This window comes from Strongylocentrotus purpuratus, unplaced genomic scaffold (genome assembly GCF_000002235.5).
Source record: "Strongylocentrotus purpuratus isolate Spur 01 unplaced genomic scaffold, Spur_5.0 spur5_scaffold_12, whole genome shotgun sequence".
In the NCBI taxonomy this organism is placed as follows: domain Eukaryota; kingdom Metazoa; phylum Echinodermata; class Echinoidea; order Camarodonta; family Strongylocentrotidae; genus Strongylocentrotus; species Strongylocentrotus purpuratus.
In genome coordinates, this window is record NW_022145597.1 from 3,056,213 (window position 1) to 3,068,578 (window position 12,366).

General features: G+C 35.5%; 2 protein-coding genes across 3 annotated transcripts in view; both read left to right on the forward strand.

Annotated features, from left to right (window-relative positions):
* Positions 1–2,327, forward strand: part of LOC582468 (multidrug resistance-associated protein 5) — a 62,462-nt gene extending 60,135 nt beyond the window's left edge. Inside the window, exons 27-29 of one of the 2 annotated variants that reach the window (XM_030981603.1) lie at positions 312–476; positions 2,033–2,172; positions 2,239–2,327. In XM_030981603.1, the coding sequence (XP_030837463.1) occupies positions 312–476; positions 2,033–2,172; positions 2,239–2,242 (309 nt within the window). In that variant the 3' untranslated portion in view covers positions 2,243–2,327. Of the gene's footprint in view, positions 1–311; positions 477–2,032 lie in introns of both variants that reach the window. The other variant, XM_030981604.1, reaches the window with a different exon arrangement.
* A 7,483-nt stretch (positions 2,328–9,810) lies between these two features.
* The window catches only part of LOC588964 (cell division cycle protein 20 homolog), a 14,499-nt gene continuing 11,943 nt past the window's right edge, over positions 9,811–12,366 (forward strand). Inside the window, exons 1-3 of the mRNA XM_030981605.1 lie at positions 9,811–9,972; positions 10,424–10,605; positions 12,042–12,216. Of these exons, the coding sequence (XP_030837465.1) occupies positions 10,488–10,605; positions 12,042–12,216 (293 nt within the window). The 5' untranslated portion in view covers positions 9,811–9,972; positions 10,424–10,487. The remainder of the gene's footprint in view (positions 9,973–10,423; positions 10,606–12,041; positions 12,217–12,366) is intronic.

Here is a 12,366-nt window from a genome sequence, read left to right on the forward strand (position 1 = left end):
AAGGACTTTCTGTTCTGACCAATAGCATGCAGAAATATTTCTGTCTCAGTAGCTACAAAATAGCCGTATTTCAGAGACATTCATCTACATTTGGTAGTCTTTTTGCTTAATAAATCTAAGCTCTTAGGGGGGTGTTTCACAAAACTTGTCATCAGTGACAAATGACAGTTTTTGTTATAAGCTACTGAAATCCTTGCTTCTGATTGGTTATCAGCAGATTTGTCACTGATATTTGTCATTTGTCATTGATAAAAGGCTTTGTGAAACGCGTCCCAGATTGGAATCGATTTTCCTCATTCCTTTCACCATAGATCCTCTTCTTAGATGAAGCTACAGCAGCCATTGACAGCGAGACGGATACTCTGATCCAAGCCACCATACGAGAAGCCTTTCATGACTGTACTATGCTCACCATAGCACATCGTCTCAACACCATTGTAGATTCACATCGTATACTGGTCATGGATGATGGAAAGGTAACAATCTTTATGATAAACTAATATGATGAGTTTAAGCAGATGCTTTTAAAGGGATAGTTGAGTTTTGTTGCAGAGGGCGCTACACGATATAATTTTTTTGTGAGATAATGAAAAACTGAGTGTCAAATTCGAAAGAACATACAATTTAAATTACAAAATCATCTTTGTTTGATCGAAATTGGTTCAGAGACTGCTGAAATATCCAGAAATATAAAGACTTCTAAAATTTGTGATGCCCCACAAATATTCTACAATTTGAATCAGTCATTGAAAAAAACGATATAGCGCCTTATACTTTTTATTCCAGCCAAACAAAATCCTGGATTTAGCTCAAGCTGCAATGATAATTATAAACCTTTAGGTCAGTCAGGAACCCATGACTTTTACAAGCCGTCTGTCTAATTATCAAGATATTTATGATTGAAAATCGAAACCAAATTTTGCGGTTTTCATAACACTACAGTGTATTAGGGAAAATAAGTATGGTAAAACCGGTCACTCAAAGATTTTTACTTTTTTGAGGCACTTCTTGATCATTTTAAAGCGAGATTTTTTTTTAGGGCTTCAATATTATACATGGAGGGCCATGCATCTCAGATTTAACATTGTTAAACAATGCTTTTATGCAGATTGTAATTTGTAGATTGTATGTATTGTATAATAATGAGCAATCGCTGCTTCAAGTAAATGTATCAAAAGATATTTGTTGACATCTGTAAGGAGATTCCCAACTAGGCCAATACAATTTGTTTGCTGCTGGGTAGTTGATGTCATGTATTACTAATCTATCCAAAACAAATTAAAGTAACAAAACATTATAGTGCGGTATGGTATGTAATCTGTTTTGGCTTTAAAAGGGTCCCAATTGGCCAAAAATGATGGGGTTCAAATTTTCAGATCCCTCCTTCACTTGGTGTCTTCGGGAAAATTTGAACCCCATCAATTTCTGATAGCTTGGACCCCAATGAATCCAAAAATGCAACAACAACAACAAAAAAAACAAAAAACAAACAAACAAACAAAAAAAAAAAAAAAAAACAACAACAACAACAACAACAACAACAACAACAAAAAAAATCAATTTTGGCACAAAAGTTCTACGGGAGCTGTTTCGGTGACATACCGTACCACACTATTACTTAAGGATGTAGCATAAGAAATTTGTGGAGCACACCTGTTAATGATCATGATAATGATAAAAATGGCCACACACTAAATATTAATATTGTAAGGGTTCTGTCAGTCAAGCGTGCTGAACAGTGCCCATATGAAATATGGAACTATTTCACAAATATTATTGTTGAGGTATTTTGATTTGATTTGATTTATTGGTTTCTGCATCTTTTATCCTTTTTTTCATCATACATTTTCATGAAAATAATATGTAGGTATGTCCTACGAAAGTCGCTTACTGAGTATTAAGTAGTCCCAACGAGGAGATGAAATAATTAGGGAAAAAAAACATTAGCATAAACCTTTTAGGTCTGACCTTGAGACATTTTGATACCATTTTGTATTTAAAGTTCATCTGGTGATTTTTTCTTCTTCTTTAGATTGCTGAGTTTGACCGGCCAGCTGTACTGATGAACAAACCAAACTCCATCTTTAAGTCTATGATGGAGGCTGTAGCTGCTCAGAAAGAACTTGCAGAAGTGTTTGGATCCACAAATAGCCTTCAAGTCCCGTCTCAAATCTAGCATCATTGCGATTGATTCAATTTCAAATTGATTGCAACTTGCAGAAGTGTTTGGATCCTCAACTAGCCTTCAAGTCCCGTCTCAAATCTAGCATCATTGCGATTGATTCAATTTCAAATCGATTGCAACTTGCAGAAGTGTTTGGATCCACAACTAGCCTTCAAGTCCCGTCTCCTATCTAGCATCATTGCGATTGATTCAATTTCAAATCGATTGCAACTTGCAGAAGTGTTTGGATCCACAACTAGCCTTCAAGTCCCGTCTCATATCTAGCATCATTGCGATTGATTCAATTTCAAATCGATTGCAAGTGGCAGAAGTGTTTGGATCCACAACTAGCCTTCAAGTCCCGTCTCCTATCTAGCATCATTGCGATTGATTCAATTTCAAATCGATTGCAAGTGGCAGAAGTGTTTGGATCCACAACTAGCCTTCAAGTCCCGTCTCCTATCTAGCATCATTGCGATTGATTCAATTTCAAATCGATTGCAAGTGGCAGAAGTGTTTGGATCCACAACTAGCCTTCAAGTCCCGTCTCCTATCTAGCATCATTGCGATTGATTCAATTTCAAATTGATTGCAACTTGCAGAGATGTTTTGGATCCACAAATAGCCTTCAAGTCTCGTCTCCAATCTAGCTTCTGATACTTGTACAGTACATATTTATTCCTTGAAACGCAGCGCGTGTAACAGCTGCACTGCTAAAGCCAGGGTAATTATGCTGCATTATTGTAGAGTGCTTAGAGACTTCTGATAAAGTAAGTGTTAGGCGCTATATAAGCAAGGATAATCATTATTACGTGTTGATCCTATTGCGATAGACTCAATTTCAAATCGATTGCAACTTGCAGACATGATTTTTATCAGCAAATAGCCTTCATGTCCCGTGAGTGTGTGTGTGTGTGTGTTTGGATTTTTACAGACTTGTATCAATCAGATATGATTATTTACGTCTGGAGACCGACCTTAAAACGTCCCCATCCGAAAGACGTGACTCAGTTTTGAACCTGCGTCCTCGGCTGAATCAGTTTGTAACTTCCATTGTCAGCTGGATTACAGGCGCACGCCACAACGCCCCGTCTTCAATCTAGTATCTTTTAAATGTAGGCCCCGTCTAAAAATCGTTTGTGGTTAATTCCAATTAATTGCAACTTGGTATCGATTGGTGTTTTGTGCAAATATGGCTGGAAAGTGTGTTGTAAAGCTTCCTGGGTACAGCATGTACGGTGCAGTATACAAATACATTGCCTTGAGAGTATATACAGTCAAACCTGCTTTAGGGACCACCTGTCTACAAAGACCACTTTTTGTGTTTCCCTTGGGCGGTTGCTATAGACAGGTTTGACTGTAGTTAAATCTATGGGCTTGAGGCAACTCTAAAACTTAAATTTTGTTGGGGGGGGGGGTGCATCCCTGATGGAAATAGTACCACAGATTGTACAATTTAAAGTTTGTTAATGTTACAAACAAACATTTCATGAAATTGATATCATCAGTAATAGGCTTACTAACTGAACTCATTATTAGCTAGAAGTGCAATATCCTACATGTATGTATTGTAGGTGTTTAGTATGAAGGACATTGCTGAAATTTTTAGAGCTTTTTGTATTTTTAAAGATGTAAGATTGTATTTATTTTGATTAGTCCCCCCCCCCCCCCCTCCCATCTCTCACCCTTTAAAATTCAAGCATTGCCCTTTGTATATCAAGTCCATTTCTGAAACACGCTGTCCCTTTTATTCAAACTACTCTCTCCTCCCTCCTGAATACACCTTACATCTTTATTTGTATAACTGTATGAGACAATAAAGAATCCATTTGGTATTTTCTTTAAACCCCCCCCCCCCCCCCCCCCTCCGTTTTCAACCTCTCTCTTGCGCTTTCAAACATTTATTATATCTGTATCATACCCCTGCACTGTGCTAGAAATCAAAACCTTTCCTGAAATACATTGTACTATTTAATGTCATCTGCTGCCTTCCCTCAAAAATTATACATGTAGTTGTAAAAGGGGGATGATATACACTTTAGAGAGAAGGTTGAGTTCTGGGAAGAGGTATAAAATAATTTGTGAGTGTTATCATTGTATTGTGCAAGTGTGGAAGAACATCAGATAAAAAATGTTCCCTGCCTTAATATTCTAAATATGGCATGTAACATACAAATCCGGACAGATTTTTATGTCACGTGAAGTCCCATATACATCTTTCTGTGTACAGTGCTTGTGACTTTACAAAGACTGGGCCAAATTTCTTATCATTTTGATGATTCCAGAACCTTGCAGTACACACCAATACTTACATGTATATGCTAGATGATCAACCTTTTCTGATCGATTCCACATTATTTCTTTCACAATGCAATCGCATGACCAGAACTCAACTATATCTCTAACCCCCCCCCCCCCCCCCTCCCCTTTCCATTTTCATGTAGAATTTTCTCTTTCGATGTCTCCATGAACATGTACTGAATAATCAATGAAGACTTGCTGAAATACATTCAATCCATTGCAGTTGTGCTTGCTCTACTAATATTGCTGCATTATATATATGTGTGTAGGCCTACATACATGTACATTTGTACTCTCTACATGTTCATCTATTTTGACTTATTTATGTGTTTATTTTGGTGCACTGAACATGTGCATTTAAGTAACATTACATATTTATTTTGCTGAAACCCCCTCCTTATAAATAAGTGCATTTATAACATATTTTCTTTAACTACTTCTGTTTAATTTATAATATTATTTTCTGTGACTTTAGCTCCTTTGATATAAGTATGTTTTGGGTCATTGTATTTTGTATGTATAGTGCTTTATACAGACTTCGGTGAAAATCGCTTTATAAACATTGTTTTATTATTAATGCCTTTGAACGAGTTACTGTATGCCAAAAATAAATATTACCATAAATGTTTAAATAGTCTCACATTCTGTGTTAAGTAGTGGTATTGAAAGAAATGGCATTAGTAAAAAATGTGTTCCTTACTTTGAAGGGGCAGAACATATCTTTTATTTATACAGTTAACAAAGCTCAAAAAGTCATAAAAGCTGAAAGTTTCTTAAAAATTGAACATACATGTATTTATGCTGTACATGTTCTTGTAAACTTATTTAATATGTATCCAATGAAATAAATGTTATAACATTGTAAGTGAGATTCAAAAGTGAGACTGTTACTTTAAAAAAAAAAAAAATAACATGAAAAGTGATTTCAGCTTATAACTTTAAGTATTTAATGAATTGAGTTTTTATTGTCTATGTCTTTTAAACTTGAATTTGTGTAAAATTGTATTGCATCATCCTTCAAAAGATTTTGTATTTTGGAAAAAAAGGTAGCTTATTAGTACCTTAGTTCTAGGCTTATCTCCAGTTGATTTTGTATAAGTCAAAGTTGCACAACTCGAATTTCACTAGAATACTTCAATTTTTGGGACCAAACAATGCGAAATATGTGTTATTTACAATTCCCAAACTGAATTTTGCACAAGTCAATCTTTTTTGTGTGGTCCGAACAGATTCAACTTATGCAGAGTTTAACTGTCCTTCAATAATGCTGTTATTCTTTCAAAAACTAACCTGTGAAAGTGAGAATGTATTGGAATTACATGTATCATGAGCATTCTTTCTACATGTTGTAATGTAATCTTTCATTTCATGAGTTTGCTCATTGTCCATGTTCGTATATTTTGGTGAATGTCACTTATAATATGCTGATATTTTTTTTGGCAGCTGCATTTTTACATGTACCGTATGTGGTATAATTTTCTTCAATATACGCACAGCGTAGATATTTTGTATATGTCTCTGGTCTCTGGAAATTTTTATATCGAATCATATGGATGATTTTTCTAAACAATAAACAAATGTATTTCTGTAAAAAGTAATTACAGTGATTAATGTGAATGTTAATATTATCATTGTGAAATAAAAAGTTTACACATAAATGTGGAGGAATGTGGGAAAATTATGTCAACTTTCAATGATTTCAGTTGGAACACTTCACATATATGAAATTATGTGAGTCATGAATTTGTGTTTAAATATTTAATTGACAACATGTCAACTCTTTTTGCGGCATTATAATTTTTCAAATATTCTAAATCCTCTCACAATCTCAGGATTATTTTGTCGGCTAGAAGCCAGAAGGGCATTAATACATATTACCTGGAGCTAGAAGGGTATTATCTTTTAAAGCATCTCTCAAAAAAACTCTTATATCGAAGTATCTACCTAACTGATTTCAACATGCAGTAGGCAGTTATTGTCAAATTTTGGTCACATTGCAACTCAGTTTTGCAAATTTTGTTTTCTATTTCATATTCTTAGTTTCCTTTATTGTAAAGGCTATATTTGTTTCCACCTCACCGAGCTACGTGCACTTCCACTATTCGTTACAAACACAAATAAGCACGCTCGCGTGCACATTCACACACACGCACGCACACACACACAATATATATATATATATATATATATATATATACTTGCACAACACACTCACAAACTCATACACTAAGATCGTTTGAACACTTTTTCATTTTAAGGTTTACCTTAAGATTTTTTTGTTTTTGTTTTTTTGAGGCCGCCATCCTTGTCAAGCTTTGCTTATGATTGCGGTCTCCTGCACTTTTCCAATAGAAAAGTTCGGATAATACTTTAAATTTATGATTATATGTTATGGAAATATTAAGTTTCGTTATTATATGTACATATATTATGTAAAAAAACATTTTGACATGAAGAAATTATTGTTTGTTTATGTTGTATTATACCTTACATTTATATGTTCTTTGTTATTCAGTTATATTTCATATGGAAAAAATGCAGAAATAAAATCAAATCAAATCAAAAACTCATTGTTAAATGAGTTTAATAATGTCTTACTTGCTCCAAAAATATATAACAGTTGAACCCGTTTGGCTCTTAACAAACGGTTCAAAAGAACCAAATCATACCTTTCCATCTCTCTTGAGTCCATTTGAGAGAACATTGTTTGGATGCTGTACATGTATAATATTTTTGTATACTATGTCATTTATGTCTTATAAAAGTATTCCCTTGTGGATTTGTTTGGTGTGTACAGTGTATTTGTATGACTTAACTGTTGTCAAATTATCATCATGATTATTCACTGAATGTATATTTCTATTTCTTTTGAGCTTCATGCACAAGCGCTATTTCATACAAATTGTTTTATCTTAAGACATATGACTTTTTATTTGATTTGTATGTCAGTATTTCTGTCCATTCCTAATGCGATGAAGACAAGGTTTTAGGGCCTATTTCCGTTAGGAATAACAATATTAATGGTGCTGTGATCATGAAAGTAGTATTTTCTAGTTGTTGTTTTCTTTTATTTGAATTTGTAGCGTCTTTCACTTTATCATTTTGTGTAATAGTCGATCAGGAGAGGCTCCTCATTTGCAATATAGACATCAGTCAACTCATTGTTATTTTTTGTTTTAAACAGCGCGAGATAATAGTCTTTTTAGAGGCAAAGGGAATTAGTATGCTAATTAATGCCCTTTTGGATGCATACTAATGCCTTCCAATTAAAGTATAGTTGTAGAATTAAGATAGAAATAATAGGAATGCATGCTCATTAACTTTTTATCATAAAATGAATTTATGTGTATATTGTTCGGATGTTCCCAAAATTTCAGTGCCTGATTTACTTTTGCAGATCCAATATAAGACATTCAAATTGAAATATCTGTTGTCAAGAAAAGTTGCTTTTTGTTGTGTTTTGAAACAGAATGGAGAGAGAGAAAAGGGAAGAGAAATAGCAGTGACGATAGGAGGAGATAAGAGTGAGAGAGAGAAAAACACTAATGGAGAAATGGACTGAGTGATCAGGGAAGATAAAGAAAGAGAGAGAGAGAGAGAGAGAGAGAGGGTGCAAAAGTGAAAAGACGGGGTAGAGTTGGGGGAAGGGATTGAGATAGAGAGAAATGGGGAGGAGGGGGTGTAAGAAACAAGAAGGCGGAAGAAAAGAAAAAAAAGGTGGAGAGGGGGGAAGTGATACCGTTTTAACTTTCAACCTTTTTAACTCTCTCTCTCTCTCCCCCTCAGTTTTTTGTTTATTTAGTTATTTACATATATTTATTCAATAATTATTTTTTGGGGTAGGGAGACGTATTTATCCCCTTTTCCCCTAGGTCCATGAACACCACTGGCAATAATAATAATAATAATAATAATAATAATAACTTTTACTTATATAGCGCTTTTCATAAGACTTATATCAAAGCGCTTTACAATATTGATACAAATAAAACTAAACAGAGTAATGACAAGACTACAAATTTAAAGTGAAATTAGCAAACATAAGATAACAGGGTAAGGTACCAATTTAAGAACTAGGTTGAATATGCATTTTCCATTAGATAGGTTTTTAATTTTGATCTAAACGAAGTAATATCAGAGATGGAGTCTGGAAGTGAATTCCACAAACATGGAGCAGAGCATGAAAAGGACCAATCACCAAAGTATTTGGTTTTTGCTTTTTTAACGGTCAAGAGAGTTTGATTTGCAGAACGAGCGAAGGGGCCTATTGGGTGTGTATAAGTGAATCAGTTCAGAAAGATAATTTGGGGCATGACCATGTAGAGACTTGAAAGTTAAAAGAAGAACTTTGAGCTGGACACGAAAGTGAATGGGGAGCCAATACAATTGTTTAATTTGGTGTAATATGGTCATTGTACTTTACATGTATCATGATTAAAGACCTTTAAAAGTTCATGACATTCAAGTCACATTTATTATCGGTAAATTACCGGCAATTTCAGTGTAAATTATAAACTTTATATGAGGATTGTACTGGGAACAGTGTATCAAACAATTTTTCAGATTTTGTACTCCGCCCTTTCAATAATTTGTGTGCCAGAGTTTCGGTAAAAAGCAAAATTAGTGAGACCCTGACAAAAGCTCAATACTTTGGGATAATCCGATTATTTTCGCATTTGTTTAATGTCCCTTCATTTAATCCATTAAGTTCAATCTTCGATAAATTTAAATTTGCGAATACGTGCTTTCGCGTGTTTTTTTGTATTTTTGCAGTTGAAAACAAGTATGAAATTACACAAGTTTGTGTTCGCTTGTTCAACTCATTATTTACACGTTCAACAATATTATTGATGCGAAATCATTCATAGGGACAGCGAACATTTGCTGATGTAGGAATTCTAGATCCTTATATTTCATGCGCTCTTTTATCTCACCACCTGGTCAACAGTTGCAGATTAGCGCATATTTTTTTTTCGGCGGCTTGGAGCATCTTGAACGTGTCTTTCCCCGAGCCCTCGGTAACACACGATTATCTATTCACCAAGTGCTTTGTATGAAAACAATAATTGACGGAATCTACTTTAAACCTTACGCATGTTTGAAGTCGTCAATAGAATTTTTTTTTTTAAATGTGCATAAAATGGTAATATGGTATATTATTAATTCAGTAAGAAAGATATTCATGGAATTCCAAACGTCTAAAAACGTCCTATTGTTGAAAATCAGACCCTAGGATTACCTCTGGCAATCCACCAACAATGAATATTGCATATTTCCAGTCCCTTATGCACACGCTTGAGGGAGTGAGAATAATTAAAGGATGGACAATACAAGACATTCTTTCCTGACTTGGATTCACTTTGCGAAGTAAAGGGCTGTGAGTTCGGAACAGAGTAAAGGCTTCAAGCTCGTTTGCAAATACAGCACAACTACTTCCAAGATTAACACAGAAATCGAGGACAGCTATAAACTTACCATCGAAAGATTACTCAGTGATTACTTACAAGGTAAAAAAAGTATTCTCTTTATTTGTTTAGTACTAGTCTGTTGTATGCCGACGATGGACAAACCTCTTTGAGGAAACATAATATGCTTCCATAGCACAACCACGACCATACAAATCAAAACGTTGGTGAAGTACAGTTAAACCTGAATCTACCGACGCAACCGAAACAGAAACAGAAACAGAAATGTGAGGGGGCAGTCACTCAGAACTTGAAAGATATCAACTGGAACATGCATGGTTTCGAATTTTGATTGGATATTAAAATAAAAGATACTTATTGACTGGGTTGAACAATTTAAAAGCCATGTATTGTTGCTTGGTTGACTTTTGTGAAGGTTTTAAAACAATGTGTACAGCTTTTGTGCATTCCGTAAAAAAAATAAAATCTTCTCGTTTATTTCCACACCTCAACAACTCGCATTACGCTCACATTCACTTGTTTATTTACATAGGATAGACCAACATCATTTTACGCTCAAGGCATTTCAAGATAACTTAGACAGAACAAATCTAGAAATGTCTCATCTTCAATTCGAGACGACTGTGAATGAGTTGATCAGACTGGATGGACCGCTCGCTATGGGCACCGGAAATGATCTACCAAGATGGCAACGAAAGGCTATGGAAAATAGAGGTATTGTACATTATTGTGATGAAAATAAGTATGATTATGATAAAGGTGATGATGATGATGATGACGACGATGTGATGATGAGGATGAGGATGATGATGATGATGACGATTATGATGATGGTGACGATGATGACGATGATGATGGTGACGATGATGACGATGATGATGACGATGTGATGATATGATGGTGGTGATGATGATGGTGGTGGTGGTGTTGGTGATGATGATGATGGTGGTGATGATGGCGATGATAATAATGGTGATATGATGATGATAATGATGATAAGAATGGTGGTTGTGGTGGTGAGCGTTGTCAGCGTGGTGAACAAAGGTGATGGTGGCGATAGTGATAGTGGTGGCGAGATGGTGATGGTGGTTGTGATGAAGATAATGGTGACTGATGGTATTAATGATGGTGGTGATGATGATGGGGATGATAAAGATGATGATGGTGGTGGTGATGTTGGTGAACATGCTTCTGGTAAGATAAGAAGATTGTGATGTTATAATGATAATGATGAGTTAAGAAAGATTTTGAAAAAAAGATGTCTTCCCTATGCCGATTGTTTAATTCAATTGCCGATTATTATACTAATTTTCGATTTCATATAATTTGTGTATGATGAGGGCTTGCGTTGTCACCTTCCAACGTTAAGAAAACTATTTCCTGTGCGGTTTAAGAATACCTCTTAAACGTAGAAGCTGCAAGAAGGCTCTCTGTATATCACCGACTGCTGTGAAAAGATGATGATGGTGGTGGTGGAGATGATGATGACAACGGAAGTGGTTGTGATGGTGACGACAATGGGAATGACAATGATAATCCCGATAATGATGAAAGTGAAAATTACGATCATGATGATAACAATGGTGATGATAATAATCGTGGTGGTTTGGGGATGAGGAGGATGATGATGATGGTGGTGGTGGTGATGATGGTGGTAATGACAATGAAAGCTGATAATGATGATAATGATGGTGATGATGATAGTCGTGGGGGTTTGGGGATGAGGAGGAGGATCATGGTGGTGGTGATGATGGTGATAATTATAACGATTTTGATTATTTTCGGCATATTCCCCATGAAAAAAGACGAATTTGTCTACACCGATCGCTTCTTCAGATTAATAACAATATTATTCCGTTTTTATAATAGCGCTTGATACAAAATGTCTCTAAGCGCTTTACAGATATTCTATTACTCAGGTCATTGGATTCAATACTTACCCGGACACACTGTGTGCACAATCTCCACTCCCTGGGGAGGATTCTAGCCAGGGGTTACTTGACGCTCAAAAACTGTTTGACCAACAATGACGGTCGCATCCTACCGGGTACCCATTTAACACCTGGGTGGAGAGTGGAGAGAATGCCGAGCTATACAGTGATTTCAATCTTATAATTTATTGATAAATTTCCTATTTCATATATTTCCAGAGAGGGGGCTTGCATTGTCACCTTCCAACGTTAAGAGAACTCCTTCCCGTGGGGCTAAGAAGACCCCTTCACGTAGACACAGCTCCAAACAGACTCCCTGTAAATCACCTACTACTAAGAAGACTAGCAAGACACCAAGCAGAGAGCCGCTCAAGCAGCATCCTGGCGGAGATAGGTATAGTCCGATCAATCATAAATCGTTACCAATACCCACAGAAATACCATAAGGACAATAACCCTTAGACTACCACTCCTAAGAATAACCACCCCTTAGGATAACCACCATAATATCACAGCCAAGAATTACCTTACTTTTCACTTAAAC